We start from the raw sequence: 18,272 nt of genomic DNA, 5'->3' as shown, positions 1-18,272 counted from the left end.
AAAACACAGAGACACACACAACAACACACACAAAAACACAGCAGCAGTAGCATCAGGACACACACACAAACAAACATAAAGTATCATTTTATCCCATGAAACTATCATTTTTTCATTCAGAAACTATCATTTTATAATCTGAAACTATCATTTTATCAGAAAGTATCATTTTATCTACATTTAAACAGATCATGCAAACACATAGCAACACACAAAGCAAAACACACATAAACAAAGCAAAACACACACCAGCAGCATATATTGTTATGCATGAACGATATTGTATAAATATAAGAAATATCTACACTAAAAAACTACAGAATCTAAAAATAATCGAGAAAATCATCAGCAAAATGATAAATCGATCAAAATCAAAAGTGAAATAAGTAATAAACTTCATCCAACCTTTCTTCGATGAAAAAACTATGATTTCCTTCGACATATTCCAGAATTGTGATGATTGAAACCCTAATAAGAACACTATTTATTTTATTGTGTTGAAGTTTTATTAATTTTTGTGTTATTTTTCAGTTTTGAAATTATATTTTTCGATATATAGGTATTCGATACGATAACGATATTTCGATATATTATAGTTTTCGATGTACAGGTATTCGATACAATAACGATATTTCGATATATCAAAACTTTTGATACGATAACGATATAAAATTCTTTTATATCATATTTTCAAAACGAAACCCAATATAATGTTTTCGATACGATATATTGTATCGAGCCACGCCTATTCATGGAGCTTCAAAAATGTTACCAATATGTTAGTAGAAGACATTGCTCTGCTACTGCAAGGGGTGAGTCGATGGAACCCGCCAAAGTTCAGTGGCTGTTACCGCCAAAACAATAATATAAGCAAATCTACCGTTACAACTTTCGAATATTTCAACTCTGTTCTTCTTTCCTCACACGATGCGCACTCGCTTCCTCGCCGCAGACGTGACGGCCGTCGCTGATCCGGTCGAAACCCTAGCCTTCCACCATCTGCCTCATCCCCATCTCACTCCTGCAAATTCTTCCTCATTTTCAGCAACTTTTACACACTCTTTCGATGAAATTCCTATTTTCGGAGTATCTCGCCAAATCGATAAGCTACCGATCGACGATGCTCTCTCAATATTCTTGTGCGATGTCCTCCCTCACTTCGTCGACGATGCTGGTCTTCGTCAACCTCAAATTGACAGCAACAACGAAAGATATGAGGTTAATTAGTATATTTTGGTAGCTGGCAATCTCAGTTTTCTGCTTCCTCTCTTTGATTTTGTGGTGCGATACGTTTTTTTTATTTTTTATTTTGAGGTACAATGCATTTTCTGAAGATATAGATGTGATTGACGAAGTTTTACCTTTCTCTGTAGATATACGTCCAAGTCGAACTTAACTTAGTTATTCTCATGAAATTATACACTTCCGTGATCACTTTCATACTGAGATTATCTGTAAAACTTATATGTAGTGAACTGTTTTAACATATAATCTCCATCTAACAAGGGAAATGAAGATCACGAAATTATTGTTCTCGTTTTATCTTCAGTACTGCTTGTTAAGATCTTGAGTTATGTTGATAGCCAATTGTCTTTTATCATTCATTAAATTATGTTCTAAGCGTATCCGTACTATCTTTGGCTGCAACATATGGACTCTCTTGATTTTCCTTGCCTTCACCCTTTAGTTTCATTCATTTATGTTATTTCCTTCTTCTGTTCAGCCTGATGGTCTCTACTTTCATATTTCTCCCCATTGTTATCAGATACTCCCCTTAGGAGTCGGTTAGCTTCAATACTATGGCTCGATATTCAGATGTGTACATTGCTATATACTGTCCTTAATAATTTGACTACAATTCAGTTTATATATTTATATGTAAATATATATTTCCTTTCTCCTTAGAGTGATCATCTTTGTAGAAAGTATAACGTGCGAAAAATGCTCTACTTTCCAAATTTTTTTGGGAACTAACTACGGAAGAGAATAAATGTTAGTTATGGTGAGAAATAACTAGACAGGTTGTGTACTGTGACATTAATCTTGTTTTTTCTCGTTGTAATTCAGGACAATGATGGAACAGTTCCTTGTAATAAAGGTGGGGAGGAACCTGTAGTGCAATTTGAAATTCCAGAGGTGGATATATCCTTGCTTCTGTCAGTAAGTCTTCTTTCCTATTCTGCAGATATTCATTAATTTCTGATGTTCATTATGATCAATGTATTTGATTACGAATCACTGTGTACTGTTGATCACATATTATATATGGACACAGGATATAGCAGTGTCATGGCTGCGACGCATGTCTGATGTTCCTCATTTTTTCGAAATACGAGCAAGAGATGAAAATTTTTGTGCATAGACGGTTTGATGCACCAACACATCATGGTTCAGGACGTTTTGGAGATAGAGGATTTTCTTATTTAAACTATATCAAATGTTTGATGATAGTAAAGCTTGACTATAATAATAAAATCTACAATTAATTGAGAAGTGATATGTATGTATATTTTATTCTCGTTTGTCTTTATGAATCTATATTAGTTTTATCAACAAAATGGAAGTTTGAAAATCGAATTAGCAGACATATTAATAACCTAAAAAATGCCTTTCTGATTGCACTTGAACCTATTAATTGGATGCATGCATGCATGCATGCGTGTATGTGTGTTGCTTGTCAGGTTTAAGCCTGATAGATTCATTTCTACTGTATCATTCTGTGCATCATTGATAGCGACACTCGGTGAAATCTCTCTATTCTTCTTCCAATCTCTCTGTTCTTCTTCCTGTATTGGCAGAAAAGTGCTGTCCATTCCCAAATTGAGCACATGGATATTTTTTCTGTGGTTCCAGATTCTGAATATACAAACGTAAGTGTCTTAGCTTTATTTTTTCATCTTTATAGTGTTACCCACTGAAATTCTTTAAGAATGAACATTAGTTTCTTTGTCAGCCGCCAGACTTTTCTCAACTTGATTTAAAAAGTTATGCTGCTTGATAAGCTGTAGGTGGTAATTAAAGATTAGCTTCTCAAACCATTATGTTCATTTAGGGAGGAACTGACAACCATACCATACATAATAAAGATAGTGACATGCATAGATTCATCTAATCTTCAATGATCATCATTGTCTTTGAAGTCTTATAGCTATCCTTCTGATAATTTAATTTTGTTATTCGTACAATTTTTATTCTTAGATTAGATAGTTCTATACAGTCTATTTGATTCGTGACTGTTTAACATGCATTTGTAGAAAATTAATTAATTTCTTGTTATGTTTTAAAATAGCTGGTTCCTAGTATTCTCCAATTTATGTTTTCTATGAATAATATACGTATTTGTTTAGTTCAAAACTGAAATTTGCAGGACCTGTTAAATGATGAGTGTCTACTACATGACCTGACTGAGACTCACCAATTACTTTATTCAGTTGATCACATAAGTATAGAATACTCAGAGCAAAAGGCTGATTTTGTGGAAGATGCTGATTCTGTTCAAGGAAAACATCATTCCAATAACATTAAATTTCCAGAATTTGAAGTGGACATGGAAAGCCTGGGTGTTATTGGAAGAGTACTTATGATGGATGAAGTGTTGAGTTTTGAAAATATTGAAAAGAAGGAGGTGACACAAGCAGGTGAAGTAATTAGTAATAACAAAGAGCTTTTGGGTTCTATGGAGTATAACTTGATAACCTCTACATTCCATCATTCTGTAAAAATGGATTGCCTTGAAGGAATAAATTTGTCATCACAAGTGGACTGCATAAGCATTATTGAACTGTCACATTGCCAGCAGTACTCAACTCTCTGTGGGAACCCAGATGGCTTTTCAATTATTTCAGTGGAGCCAACTCCATTTGATGAGTTCATGTTTATTGATTTGGAACTGTATAATTTCTGCAAGGTGCTTTCAGATTCAGCAAAGGAGACTGAATATGAAACATGTGAAAATATGTTCAGAGAAGCCATGAACTTTACAAGTTTCAACCAATTGGTTGTTTGCCATGAGCTTACACTTCTGGATGGCACTTTTAAATCACTGCCTGTACCTATTATTTCAGATCATGAAATTTCTAGTTCACTTCATATGCTGATTGAGGGTTTATTGTCCCTGTCGGGTTGGCAGTCTTCTTTAGCATCCGATGGTCTATATCTAGATTGGAATTTTCTTGGAGAAAGTGATTGTGAATCAGCTAAATATTCTCCATGTTGGAAATTGTTGGGGGAGATAGACACTTACAACATTGACATTGATATGTTCTCGAATGATAGAGGAATAGTGATCTTGAATTTTATTTTATCAGAAGGCCATTTTAGTAATTCTAGTAAACCAAATGTAGAAAAGGATACAGAGGTTTTAGACTCATCTTGTTCTGATGTCTCTATACCCCATTCCCCTGGTATAGTAGAGTTAAGTAGCTCGAAGAATCAGGGATATGGAAAAAGAAAAAAGGATGATATCTTATTGAAGATTGGTGTTCAGAATGTTCCGAGTTTTGGTGAATCGATGTCAAGTGATCTTGAGTTTTTTCGCAATCCCTGTAACTATGTTCTCGGAAAAGAAAAAATACATGCAGATAAGCTAGTTCATACCAAAACTGTGGGTCTAGGATGTATTTTCAGTGGTGATTCTGCTGGTGCTAGTTCTACCACTGTTGTACAGAACTTGAATGTAGAGGAGCATAAGGTATGCTTGTCTGCTAATATATTAGTACTACTGATTGAATATTTGGAATTGGAAAATCCCTAGTAATTTATTTACTGATCCTGCTGGGAAAATTCTTTAATTCTAGTGATAAACATCATCTCATTGAGTTTTCAATGTTTTAATTAAATGTGATTGTATGAAATCAATGTAGTTATCATAACTTCACAAACTTATAAGTTATCTGTGCATTTGTAAGTTTGAACTTTTCAAATTGCTGAAACACATGCCAAGCTATGGGCATTTGAGTGGATGGGATTTCTATTGATGTTTTGTTTCTAATAACAATTATTGTAGTGGGTGTTTGGCATTATTATCGTGATTTCAGTGGTCACAATAATTTGGTCTCTATGTTGTCTAATTGTTATTTTTATTGGAACGCTGTACCAGCAAAGAAATTTGGGTTTTGCATCAGCTCTAGAGGGGTGTAAACCGAAGTTGGAAGAGCTATTAAATATTGTACCTGTCAAGAAAACCCTTGGAAGTGAACCCATGGAAGCTGTAAATGATGCTGAAGTCTGCAATATGATGCCTGTTCAATCCATGCCAGTGGGTTCAGAATCAAAGCAAAATCATTCTTGCATGCCTTTTGGCCCCCACACAGTTGTAATAGTGAACACCAGAAATTTCAATGAAGAAATGATAATTTCCAGGAGAACCACATACCAGAGGATTCTTGAAATGGAGCAACAAGGAGCACAAGTTGTAGAACGCGATATAGGTCTTCCAGTTGATGTAATTGTAAGTTCAGAAGTTTGTCTCACTTGGTATGACTGCAAAAATATTGGAAAGAAAGCTTCAGCGCCAGACGAGGCCTTTTCAAGCTTGCCCTTATGCGTTGAAAGTGTTGCAGCAAGTATTTTGACATCCTTGAGTTTTGCTTTCAGTTGCTGCATCCTGGTAATTACAACTGAAAGTTATAAGATTATAAAAGATTTGTTGCTGCCTTTTCTTATTTATTCTAATTCTTTGGTCATTTATATACCTCCTTTGGTGGTGAGTACGTGGTGCAAATGGCAAATAACATGTATTGGACAAAAGTCACTTTCTTTTAGGATGCTTGTAAAGCAGAGCACACATGAGAAAAATTAGTATGGCACGAGCTTCATTACCTTCATCACCAGTAAAGAAAGTTGCTCATTCAACTTTTTTATAATCATTTCAATTTTGCTTATACTCTGTTTGACAAATTCTAATTTTTTTTTCTACTGTCTTATAGCCACCATTGGCATGCTTTTGGACATAAATATATTAGGAAGAATATAATATGATTGTTGGAATGGAAGGGTTTAAGAAGAATTGCAATTTTCTGAAAGCAGGTTTTGCAATACTGTTCTTTGTCCAGATTAGGTCTGGCCAAATGTTCACCGAAACTCAGTACTATTTTTTAGCATGTCCATGACTGGGTGCTTCATTTAATCATTGCAGATATTTGAAGGAGAAAGCAATTTTCTCGGCAGCATTATGGAATCATCAGATGAACTCTATGCTGCAGCAGCAAGCTTAGGAATTGACATACAGCTCTTTTGCTCATATTCAGCAGAGATGACTGAAGAAATTGTATTGTCCTGCATCAATACTGCAGCAAAGTTGAGAATGGGTCTCTATCCGAAAATGTCCGACTCAGAAAGCCTAGCAGAATCTTTTCTTACTGCTTTTCCTTCAATTAATCCTCTCTCAGCTCATGCAATATTGTCCTCAGATATTCGACTTGGCAGCTTTCTGGGATCGTTGAATGTGTCCAGAATGTGCACCCTTCAGAATTATCATATTCCTGATGAAAGCCTAGCTTTGCTGAGTGTAGCAAGCAAATATGGAGAGCGGGAAGATTCTAAATCAGGAATAACAGACTGTTCCTCCTCATTATCACTTCCAGACTTGGGAAATGCTCAATTTAAAAGTGAATCTGAGAGGAAGAAACTTAAATACACACACAACCTTAATGCCGATCCGCCTTCAAATGACTTATTTCCGGTGGATCTAGCAAAGTCACTTCCTGATTTTGAACATGATTTCCCTAAATTATCTGTCTCAGGTGATTCCTGGCTGTCAAGAAGGGCTGAGATATCTAAAGCAGAGGAATTCAGTTTATCTTTCAATGAAAAATCACTGTTTCATGATCAGGATATTGATCTTGGCGTGATGAGGTCTTCTGCTGCTGGCGCAATGAAGTCTGTTGATAAATCAAGCCTTCATGACTTCCCGTTGGCAAAAGATCATCAAATGTTTGATGAGAATGAAAAGGCCTGGGTGCCTCCAGTTGACCGAGATTGCAGTCCAAGATGGAGATCAGCCACGGTGAACTATGACTTGAGCAGACGAACTGTGAAGCTAAATGGAATTCGGCTGGGTGATTCTACTGGGGAAGTTATCAATTTGGAGGATAGTCCAGCATTTGGAGAAGATTTGTTTAATGCAACCTGCATTAGCTTTTCACCTACTCTGTTTGACATTGAGAAAGAATATGCTGCAAGAAACTCTGGAATGAACAAATGGCCTTCCAGTGCAGCCAATCTTCCCAAATTTGCTAATCCTACTGAGTTTCGGGGTGGCTCTGGTTGGGTTTCTACAAATGATAAGAGACATATCTCAAGGGATGAAATCAGACCAAATGATATCATTAATAGGACAAACATTTCTATGATGAAACACAAAGAGCTCATGGAAGAGGATATAGTGGAAAGAAATTCACAAAATCCCTACAAGTATATTCAAGAAAAGGGAAGTTTTGATAGCACACCATTCTCAAATGCTCTTCACTCCACTCAACCTCAGAGATCACCCTGGACAATTGAATTCCTTAACAGAGTAAGGGAAAAGAGTAGAATGCACAAGCAATCTGTTTCATATGACTTACCCTCTCCATATCTGGGCTCCTCTGCGAACACATCCAAAGTTACTAAAAGAAGAAGTCCTTCAATTCTTGAATTCTACAAGTATGAGGGGGCTGGCACCCCACAGAAAATAGTTCAAGAGAAGAGACTGAAGAGATTTTCAAAAGCAACAGACTCATTGAAGACTAAGAAGGCTGCTACTTCATGTCCCTTGTCAACTCCAGTTGATAAGAAAGCAAGACAGGTATAACAATGAAATCCTTTGTGCTAATTTTGATATATTTTGTGCATTGTAACTAGTATTTAATTAACTGCAGATACTATCTTACTCGAAATATGGAACTGCTGGGCAAAGTAAGCTCATTTGGAGGGATAATGATAACCAAGCCTCACAAAAGAAAACCATAGACAGCATCAAGCATGGACTCCGTAGATTTTACAAAAACTAAAGGTTTTGTTGGCTTTAATGTTGATTATGGTGATGTTGCAGCTATTCGACGACTTGAGTACACTTACTAGACTCTACACTGAACCACATCATCTCAAAAGGATTTGGATAAGTATATACAGGTTATACATTTTTCGTTGGGAATTGGGATCATCCATCTATTTTGCTTGATTATGAGAGCAGTATATAACTATGATAGATGTTCTGTAAATGTAGTATCAAAAGTTTCAACTACAGATAAATGTAGTATCAAAAGTTTTCTACTAAGGATTCATCGATATCTTGTCAACTGTCTAACATCATTATCCAATTATAACCAGAGGCTGGAAGGCGTAAATGGTTTGTGGATTTTACTATCCCAGAATCGTAAGTACTGTTCTGCTTATCACCATCAAGTTGCTGCTACTTGACCTTTTTTACATCAACATGATCTCCACTAGTTCTATTTTTATTTGTAGCTGAATGTTTTCGTAGTTATAGTGTATGGGGCTTATAATAGTCCCAATACGTGGTTTATTTTCATTTTGGTTTGTTAATGTTTTAATCTTCACAAGGATCCCTTCAGAAAACTAAAATTAACACTGCAATTGTATAATGAAAAAAGAAAAAGACCGAAGAACTGGCTTTTATTACTATTGACTCTGAAGGATACGAAACAAGCAACAAATTGGGCTATATGATGTGGGAAATTGTTGATGTACATATCATATGCCTAAATGACCTCTAGTTGGGTTTCACCATTATTCCAGTAAACTAGTTTTTCTTTCCATTTTTCATATTACGGAGGGCCATAACAAGTTGTTGTCGTTCACCTTCTACCTCTGCAAATCTGAGACTTATTTCTGAATATCTGTCATGCATTTCCTTCAACTCTTCCTCCATGCTTTCATTTCTATCTTTCAATGATGCTACTTCACCTAACAAGCTGGAAACATCACATCCACCATTGGATTGGCCACTAGTTCGCGATGGAATAGTTTCCTGTAGTCAAAGTAAACACTCTCATTATAAATGGATGCAAAAGAACTATACAAAGAAGAGACGACGCTTTCCAAACTTGTGACCATTGACAATATATGATTGCGCATGGTATTTTCTTATCCGTTTTTTACTTTTTGCTGGAACTATGACTGGGGTTTGTGTTTCCTTTCACTTTTGATACAGTGGTACTTCCTGTTATCCATCTTTTTCATTTTATTATGAATATTGTCTACACTAAAAATTTCAGCTTATAGATGCCATGCTATGTCTAGGATATTAAATTGAAGTTCTCATGTTTCCTCAAAACATGATTTGTTCTGCTGTTTTGGTGTTCATACCAACCTGTTCTAATTGTTCTGAAAAGGAGTTTAGATTTTACCTGATCTTTCCTGATTTCTGTGGTATTACATTTAAGATTCTGTTCCTTCGCTGGAGACTTTATGCAATTTTCAAGTGTAGCCTTTTCCAATTCCTGTCAAATTAGCCACTGTTAGTACTCTGCCTTCGAGAAATACAAAATAATTGCTATTTATCTTTGTTGAAGGATTTCAGGGAAGGAGAATGTTGAAGTAAATTACAGAGGCTTTTTCATGCCTATCTAGCAATTCTGATTCACGCTCATGGTATTTTATGAGTTATTGAATCATAATATATACTGTTTAGGATGTAATGACACAAATGGTATATTAACACAGGTATGAAATCTTGATGACTAATAACTTTGTTACCTACCCTAACAAATATCCATAGGCTCTTAGGAGTACAATTTATAAGTCATCAGGATTCACCATTGTCAAAATGAAAACATGAATACAATTTGACAAACATTTCTCACTCTAAAAATCCTTTATATGCTGACTTTGATTGGTTCAAAATATATTTGATGTCACTACTGAAATTTCTTTGAAAAATGTGAAAGAGCTTCAAACTCATTCGAGTTGAGCAAGTTAATTGTTTCCGCATAGAGTCAGAGCATAGCAAGAAATGCATTTGATGTTATTGCACTCATTATATATAATTCTATCCAATGATTCTAATGGAAATATAGCCTCGTACTAACCTTTTCCTTTTTCCGTAAGTTTCCTTGTAATTTCGACATCTCTTTCTTCAGGCCTTCTTTCTCCTGTTCTAGTTCAAGCAGATGACTTTTGGCTTCGTTATTCGTTGTTCTCAGCTTCTTCACTTGTAATAGCAAGTTATCTTCTTTGGTTTTCTTCTGCTGTAACTGAGACTTCATGGAGACATTTTCATGCATGAATTTTTCTGCTTCCTTCCTCACTGCATCTAGTTGTCTCTCCAGATTTTCCTTTTCTGATTTCCATCTTTGGAGTGTTTCTGTTTCTTTTGTAGTTGTTTTCTGATATGGTTTACCTCCAGAAATTGTTTCATTTTCTTCTGAGTGCTCTCTTATTGTTCTTTCATGTTTGTCTCTAATCATTTGAAGTTCTTCTCTGGCTTTCTGGAGCAATCCTTCTAAAGCTTCATTTTTCTGGCGCAGATCATTAGCTTCAACAACTGCTTTATGGGCTAGTTTCTCATTCTCCTCTATTTTAAGTGACATCTCAGAAGAAATCTGTTTGAAGTCCTCCTGAAGTCGCTCAGTCGCATCTGCATTGGTCAACCTCATTTTCCTCAAGGCATCTTCAGCTTGTATGGCCCTCTGCTCCTGCTCAACTTTCAACTCAGTTACTGCTTCCAAATCTTCCTGAAATATTTGTGCCTGCATTTCCAGTTCCTTCTGCAGGTTCTCAACCTGGAACTCAACCTCATCAATGATATTCAGGGACTCTGAGTATTGACGTGCCTGCCTTTTGCTTTCCATCTCCAAGCTTGCTATCTGGAGTTTGAGTTTCTTCTCTGCAGCCAAGCATTCAGCATAACTTTGCTCTAGTTCCATCTTTTCTGTTTCGGTTTGCTCGAATTTGGAGCTTATATCCTTGTTTTCTGCCTCTAAACTGTCGTAATCCTCAGTAAGCCTCTCAAGTTGCACTTTTATCTCTGTATTCTCTTTCTTGAGAGCTTCAATTTCGGAATGGAGAGACCTAGTTTCCTGCTTTAAAATTTCTATCTCTTCAACATGTCCATGCTTCCTCTCCAGGTCTTCTAGTTCATCAGTTTCTTCATTATGACCCATCTTCATTTTAGGTGATGCTGCAATACCCTCTGCACCATAGTGGAGGGCCTTAATTTTGCTTGAAAGTCGAGATATTTCTGCATTTTTTTGTTCCAATTTTTTGGTAAGATCTCTCATGGCGAGAACAAATTCAGAATTTGAATCTTCTGTCTTCTGTAGATGCAATTTCAACTTTTTATTTAGTTGCTTCTCACGCTGAAGTTCTTGCTTGATCTTTTCAAGCGAAGCATTCATATTTTCAGTCTCTTTTGGCGTATGACTTGAAAATCCATCCTCACACACTGAGACCTTGAGTCGCTCACATTCTGCTTTAAGAGTGTCTCTCTCCTCCTTTAGGTAATCAATTTGCTCTGATAATTGCTGCCCTCTCTTGGTTTCCTTCATTATTTGCTTGCGAAGGGATTGCACTTCTAAATCTGAAAGTTCTGCCTTCCTCTCCAACACTTTCATGTGATTTTCCCTTGAAGTTCCTTTCACTCCATCTCTTGATTGGGCATCATTATTATCTGATTCCGCATCTCCAAATCTTCCATAATGTTCATCATGCACTGATGTTGCTTCACTCAAATCATCACTCTATAGGAGGGGGGAAATGAAAAAGGAAAAGAGTTCTTGTTAATGCTATGAATCATAACATACTTCAGTCATTTTTAGTTTCTGAATCGTTCTGTACTAACAGACTTCATTAGATGAAACTAAAACCAGGGAGGTTACATGGAGATCTTACTTCCGGAGATTTTGGGGTATCTGATTCCTCTACTGGGGTTTCGCTATCTTCGTCATATCTGAGAAAAATCATTGGATAAATGCTTTTCTGTTAAACTTCTGAGGGCCATACTCAGCAAAATTATAACATCAAATATAACAATAATCCTTGTTATTACTTCACCTTGAATCAGAACATCCTTTCATGTTCTGAACTGTGACCTGAATTGTAATATTTATGTTAGTGCTATCAGCATAGTTTATGTAAGTCAGAAATGATTGATGCTGTGCAAGAGATGGAGCAGACTAACGTGCAACACTGCACCAGATTTTGAAGTCTGTAGAGGGAGAGTTAAGTTCACTGGTTTGGTAGCATCTGCTAGATCTGCAAAATCAATTGAGACTTCTCCAAGAAACCCCGATTTTGAGGACCCCTGTAAGTACCCCCAAAACATAATGTCATTTTTAGTTTAGGGGCCATTCATGACTAAAAAACTGCCTTTTTTTTAATTCACAATTTGTGAATTGTAATCTTGTGCGAAGATGGAGAAGAGTGTCACTTACTGTTGATACAATCACATAGTAGAACTTTTCTCTGATTCTTCCTGATTTGATCTCCTTGATTAGCTTTACAGTTTCGTATACAGGATTTTCCCAGGTGCAGGTTCCTTCAACAATTGGTGATTTTGATAATCTGACTGTAGGCTTTCCTACATCTACTGGAACCAGAGAAATCATGAGGCTTTTTGATTTGAGCTGCGGTACCTGCCATTATTTCAATACATAAGCCAAATTATGGGTGAGATAGATAGGCATCCTTTCCAAAATCTTAAATTCACGTGTAATATATTTAGTATCATCATGTCTATGTTAGCTGCCCATTTTAGTATTGGTGGCATTTTACCGCAAGCACAATAGATTTCAAACTCATATACGTAGTTGTATTTTTTTGCAGAGAGGAATGAGGGCATAATCAACATTGTTCAAGATCTTCTCTGAAATATAGCTTGTTACCAAAGACACTTGTAGTATTAAAGTTTAATGGACAGCACTTGTTTTTTGCATCAACAATGTTGAGTTGACATACCTGTGTTGCCTGAAACTGCATCTTGAAGACTGCTTTGATCTTTTTCTCGCTTCGCTTGAACATCTTTCCTGCACCAAAATTCGGGAGGAGCTGCAGTGTTTTCTGTAGGTAGTATCAGCCTACCAGGTAGTCTAAATGATTGGGTGGTTAGATAAACTAGATTGTCAAGATTCCATGTTTTTTATATGCTGCAAAGAAGTAACAATAAGGTTACAAACGGATGGTCTCTGGGTTTTGACTTTTGGAGTAAGATCGTAGGAGATTTGTTTCTTTCACAGCATGTGGTACCAGGAAACAGGCTGCCATTTCACTATATTTCCATTTCTCCTTATTCTAGAGTATTTTAATCAAGTAGTGGCTGTCATGAATTAGTTAATGTATTTTCTACTTTCTTGGTTAGTGGACTATCTAATGTGTTTGTGCAAGAATGGGAGAGGGAGAGGGAGAGGGAGAATGTGGGTAACATAGGAAGACTTGATATTGTAAATCTTCTATAGTGGATATAAAAATGGAATTACAGTGATCGGTCAGAGAATAATAATAAGAATGGAGGATCCAAGTAACTTGCAGCTTTACATGATGCAAATTGTGCCAGGCTTGTCACTTGGGAAAGTATGTCGCTCTCTTTTGCCTGTCGCTTTTCTCATTTCTTTTTCTTTTGTTTGGAGGACTAAAACCCTCCAACCACCATATATGCATCAAATTTCTCTCTGTATATGCACCTTCAAATAAATGATACAATTATCGTTGAGTGATGTGCTTGCTTAATCACAATTTGTGACTGTTCCACGTGGTAATTGTGCTTTGTCTTTTGTCGAAATAGATCTATCCGGTTATGTATGATTGTGGTGAAGTTGTAACGAGTGTTTGAACTTTGTGATGTTGGTCATATCACTAGTTGAGTCCAATGTGTTCAACTTAACATTTTAATTGGTATTCTTGTTCACAAAGGATGATAATGAGTACATGTACAAATCTTTTGGTTGAGTTTAGTAATAAAAGTAGGTAAATATTATCCTACTACTTGGCAAATCTGCCCTATCTGGCCAAATGGAAACTATCTTATAGAATAGTATTCTTTTACCAGCTAACTAAATCGATCATGCAATGACTATAAGTAATTAGTTATAGTATGATTTTAATTGAGATGGGTGTGTGTCATGTTGCGTTTGCTATTAGGGTGTACACGAGAAAGAAGCCGTGACATATTTCATCATTTATGGGTGCTTTAAATGAATGTGAGTATGATTTATGATTCAGTTTGGTGCCGTTTGGAACTTGTGAGGGATACACCCTTACAAATAATTGAGCATCTATAATAAGCTTTATTATATTGGTAATAAGTGGGCATCAATTGGTGGATGAAAGCTGTGCTTGGGAGGGGTCACGCAATTAAATTTGATAAATAAAAAGTGGGGTCATCTTAATTTGTTGTAAATGTAAATATGAGTCCCATATTGTTCCTTTAATGCCTGCACAATTGATCTGGAAATTTGGACCGACACGTGAATACATGTGCTGCGACTCTACCATTATTTCTCTTTGGCTCTTCTTTATTTTAATCACTGTTTTAGGGATAATTACAGCAATACGTTTAAATTATTACTCGGTATTATTTATTAATACTACTATTCAATTCTTCAAACAAGTTATAGTTGAAATAAAGAGAATAACAAGTTAAGATGTGTATTTGAAAAAACAGTTGGAAATAAAATAGAAGCCCTCATTCGAAAAAAAAAGTTATAGAACATTAGTATATACACATCCAACGTTTGTGTGGAGTGTGAATGGTTAATGACAATTATACAAATAGATGAAGACGAAGACTCACCCTTCAAGATTGACGAAGTCCAATTAAATACAAATAAAATTACGACTATCGTCTTTGATTTTTTTGTACTGCAACTTTTTCTCTGCCTTTTCAATATGTTACGCCATTGATGGCTGAGCAAATTTAAAGCAGGACCGCATCATTTATGGCGCTTTACTTTGTAATTTTGATTCTTATAGCTGCTTCACAAGAAACCGTATTATTTTCATTAATAATACTTCATTCATTTAAAAAAATAGTTTAATCTTTTTATTTTCGTGCATCCACCAAAATTAGTCTCGAATTAGAAAGCTACTCTCAATTTGTTAGTCATTTTTTTTTTATCTCATAGTACTTCATTCACATGATCTTTCTCTTTTATGCCTTTTCAATTTCATATTAAAATTTGTATTATCCACGAATGTAACATTTTTTGGTTGATGGATAGAATAACAAAATAAAAAATAATCTGAAAATGCAAAAATAAAAATAAACTAAAATAAATAAATTGCTAAGAGGGTAAAGAGAAAATTATAGCTATAATCGATTTGCCTTGGTTATTTCAGTTTTTTAAAACTATTTTTAGGTGATTCTTAGCCTAATTTTGGAGGACCGCCGTCTTATAAATTAAACTGTCACCAGTAATTCTTTTGATAGTAGGGAGTACTAAATTATGTACTAACATATAAAAAGATTTAAGCTCGGTCGAGAATATTAATTAATTTGATGACAATTTTGAGATTTTTTGATAAGTAATAATCATAGTACTCAACAATTACTACACAGGTCAACACAAAATACCTACATAAAAAGCAATTACTTTGGGTTTTGTAACAAAATTTATGCTCTTTATAAATAGTGTAAATAAATTAGATTCTTCAACATAAAGCCGATTATCATTTGGGCTTATGAAGATGGCCTTCGAAATATGAATCAGATTTCTTGCTTTAAAAGCAGTACTGAATAAATCCATAATGCAAGGAGTCACTTTGTCCCAGTTTTATTTTATGGCTATGCACACGATGCAGAGCCACAAAATCGAAATCCTGGAGTAATCCACGTACCCATTTTACTTCAGAGCAACAATTGATCGAAGTTTCAAAATGTCTCAAGATCATGGTCACTCCAACAAAACTATCACTTTCTACTTCCAACTTACGGATAGCTAGAGACTTAGCCAAATGTAGGTCGTGATACAAGCACCAAATATATGCAGTTAGAATAAAACAAACTCCAATGTTAACAACAAAGACATACCTCCATAATCCCGCTGCGTCTCTAATCAGACCTCCCCCAAAGGTATAACCCGACCCATTCTTTAAGGAGGCATCAATATTCAATTTTAAGAGCATCTGTAGCGCTGCTCGCCGCTGGCACGGCGCTGCTCGATGCATCGAGCACGTCTGTGCCGCTGAGCAGGCTGACGTGGCGCGACGGGATTGGCCAGCCGTTGGCATATTTTTTTTAAAAAAATTGAATTTAATTTAAAAAATCGTTTCTAAATAAAAAAAATTCCACTTCCCAATAAATTATAACCGTATTCTCTCCACTTTTAATTTATTTTTCAATTTTTTTTTTCCAAAATTCACTTTTTCATCTATCAATACCCCCACTTCCACACAAAAAATTTCACACCACGCTACACAATTCTCATCTAAATTCTCTCTTCAATTCTCAATCTTTCACTCTTACAAAAAAAAATGTCCGGCTCCTGCGATCACCCCTCCGCCTCCCGCGATTGGAACCACGAATGGTTCGGCTCACAACCATTCCCTAGTCCGGAAACGCAATTCTCGGCCCCTCCTCAAACCCGAGGTTCTCAAGTTCCGGGTGGCTACCGGCCTTACCCGGTGGACGACCAAGATGCTCTCAAACTACTCCTACTCCTACTCCTCGTGGTGTCCGCACCCCGTACACTCCGTCGAAGATGGATCAATTATTCAAAGCCTATTTGATTATCTCTGAAGATCCGGAGGTTGGCACGAACCAAAGCGGGGATAGGTTTTGTTGACGCGTCTCTCGTCGGTACAATGAAAACCGGCCGGATGGAACCATCTATCGCAATGAGAGTATGGTACGCAATGCCATCTTCAAAGCCAACGAATAAATCCAAAAGTTCCAGGGGTATTACCTACAGGAGCGGTGATGTGGATCCAAGTAATTTATGATCCATTTCCTCCAGGAGCGGTATTTTATGATCCATTCTGCACAGCGCGGCTTCAGTAGAACAGCCATAACTCCCTCTTCCGGCCTCCGATTGGGGCGTGTAAGATACTCACGCGAAGCTCTCTCGAAAACGAAGATATTGATGGCAGTTTCGGATCTTTTGAATGTCATCTCGATGGGCAGAATTCTGATTGAAGCTAGCTACAGGTACAAGCTTTGATGCACGGGTTCCATGATTGTATCAAGCGGTCGGCGGGGAGTGGCAAGAGCGAACTCGACATCATTAGTGCCGCCTTGGCGACCTACCAATCCCGACATTACAAACCGTTCAAGTACCTCAGCTCTTGGCAGGAGGTGCGCGATCATCAGAAATATAAGGGAGGCGTAGCATCCTCCTCCAGCAAATGGTCGAGGTCGGTATCCCTATCCGACGCCGGCGAGGATGAGGTGGCTAGCCAACTTGCCGGAGCTAACTTGGATAGCCCCGACGCCGGCCCGAGCAGTTCCCAACACCGGCCGCAAGGAACGAAGAAGGCGACGGCCAACCGCCGTCGCGCCGCGACTCCATCCGCCCCTGCTCCCGCTTCCGCTCTCGCTCCCTTTGTGCCACCTCAACCCCCCACCAACTTGTTGTGGCCTCTCTTGGCTCAACTCAATATGGCTGATAGGTCTCGAATGACTCCCGAGCAACTTGATTCACATTTGGCAAAGATACGAGGTCTCTGAAAAATATTGGGGATAGAGGACTAGTCTTCCACGGGAGTATTTATTTAGCCTTTAATTATGTAATTTTTAATTTGTAGGATTTTAATTATGTATTTTTTATTTTTTAGGATTTTAATTATGTAATTTTTATTTTTAGGATTTAATTATGTAAATTTTATATTGTAGAAATGTTTTTAGTAATTAAAGTATTTAAATTAAATAATGGAACGGTGAGACCCTTGAGCATGTCCTTGCGAAAGAGTATGGATGTGGGTGTTGTACTCTTGCCAAAGAGCATGGAGTAAAAAATGAATAAAAGTGGGTCTGGATCCACATCCATGCTCTTTGGCAAGAGCATAGATGTGGATGATCTAAATGATCAAGCGATAGAGGTCGCCAACCCACAATCTCGTGTCTTCCGTGTCTATCAATCTAGCTTTTTTTTCACATTCTTGGCCATAGTGAGAATCTTCCCCCAGTTTTTAAATACCTCGTTTCCTATTAAATGTGTTTGAGATGATGCAAAGGAGTGGCGCCAATTTTCTTCGAAGTTGATGGAGTATTTGATTTAAAATGTCATTTCAAATATGGATGTAAGTGCATGGGTTGGACCAATTAGTCCGCTTAATTAAAGAGTTAGGATTGAAAAATTATACTCCCTCCGTCCTGGATAATTCGGGTCACTTTGACCGGG

At 36.8% G+C, this 18,272-nt stretch overlaps 2 protein-coding genes and 1 long non-coding RNA gene across 3 annotated transcripts; 2 read left to right on the top strand and 1 right to left on the bottom strand.

Annotated features, from left to right (window-relative positions):
* The first annotated feature begins 793 nt into the window (after window positions 1-793).
* On the top strand, window positions 794-8,268 carry LOC125188253 (protein SHORTAGE IN CHIASMATA 1). The gene is made up of 7 exons (XM_048085022.1): window positions 794-1,218; window positions 2,068-2,160; window positions 2,799-2,870; window positions 3,368-4,690; window positions 5,099-5,608; window positions 6,137-7,786; window positions 7,860-8,268. Exons 1-7 carry the CDS (start codon window positions 928-930, stop codon window positions 7,989-7,991), a joined length of 4,071 nt encoding a protein of 1,356 aa, XP_047940979.1. The 5' UTR covers window positions 794-927; the 3' UTR covers window positions 7,992-8,268.
* A 317-nt stretch (window positions 8,269-8,585) lies between these two features.
* On the bottom strand, window positions 8,586-13,318 carry LOC125188254 (rho-associated protein kinase 2). Its single transcript, XM_048085023.1, has 8 exons — window positions 12,898-13,318; window positions 12,375-12,575; window positions 12,122-12,244; window positions 11,995-12,032; window positions 11,833-11,890; window positions 10,032-11,681; window positions 9,351-9,443; window positions 8,586-8,971 (listed from the first exon to the last, which is right to left on the bottom strand). Exons 1-8 carry the CDS (start codon window positions 12,958-12,960, stop codon window positions 8,744-8,746), a joined length of 2,454 nt encoding a protein of 817 aa, XP_047940980.1. The 5' UTR covers window positions 12,961-13,318; the 3' UTR covers window positions 8,586-8,743.
* LOC125188255 lies at window positions 12,132-12,885 on the top strand. Its single transcript, XR_007170717.1, has 3 exons — window positions 12,132-12,246; window positions 12,458-12,609; window positions 12,766-12,885. It is a non-coding gene; the product is annotated as an uncharacterized LOC125188255 (long non-coding RNA).
* Window positions 13,319-18,272: the final 4,954 nt, after the last annotated feature.

The sequence above is a fragment of the Salvia hispanica genome, chromosome 5 (genome assembly GCF_023119035.1).
Source record: "Salvia hispanica cultivar TCC Black 2014 chromosome 5, UniMelb_Shisp_WGS_1.0, whole genome shotgun sequence".
Taxonomy (NCBI): Eukaryota; Viridiplantae; Streptophyta; class Magnoliopsida; order Lamiales; family Lamiaceae; genus Salvia; species Salvia hispanica.
The sequence above is the reverse complement of the archived record's forward strand: the minus strand, read 5'-3'. Positions and strand labels throughout refer to the sequence as shown.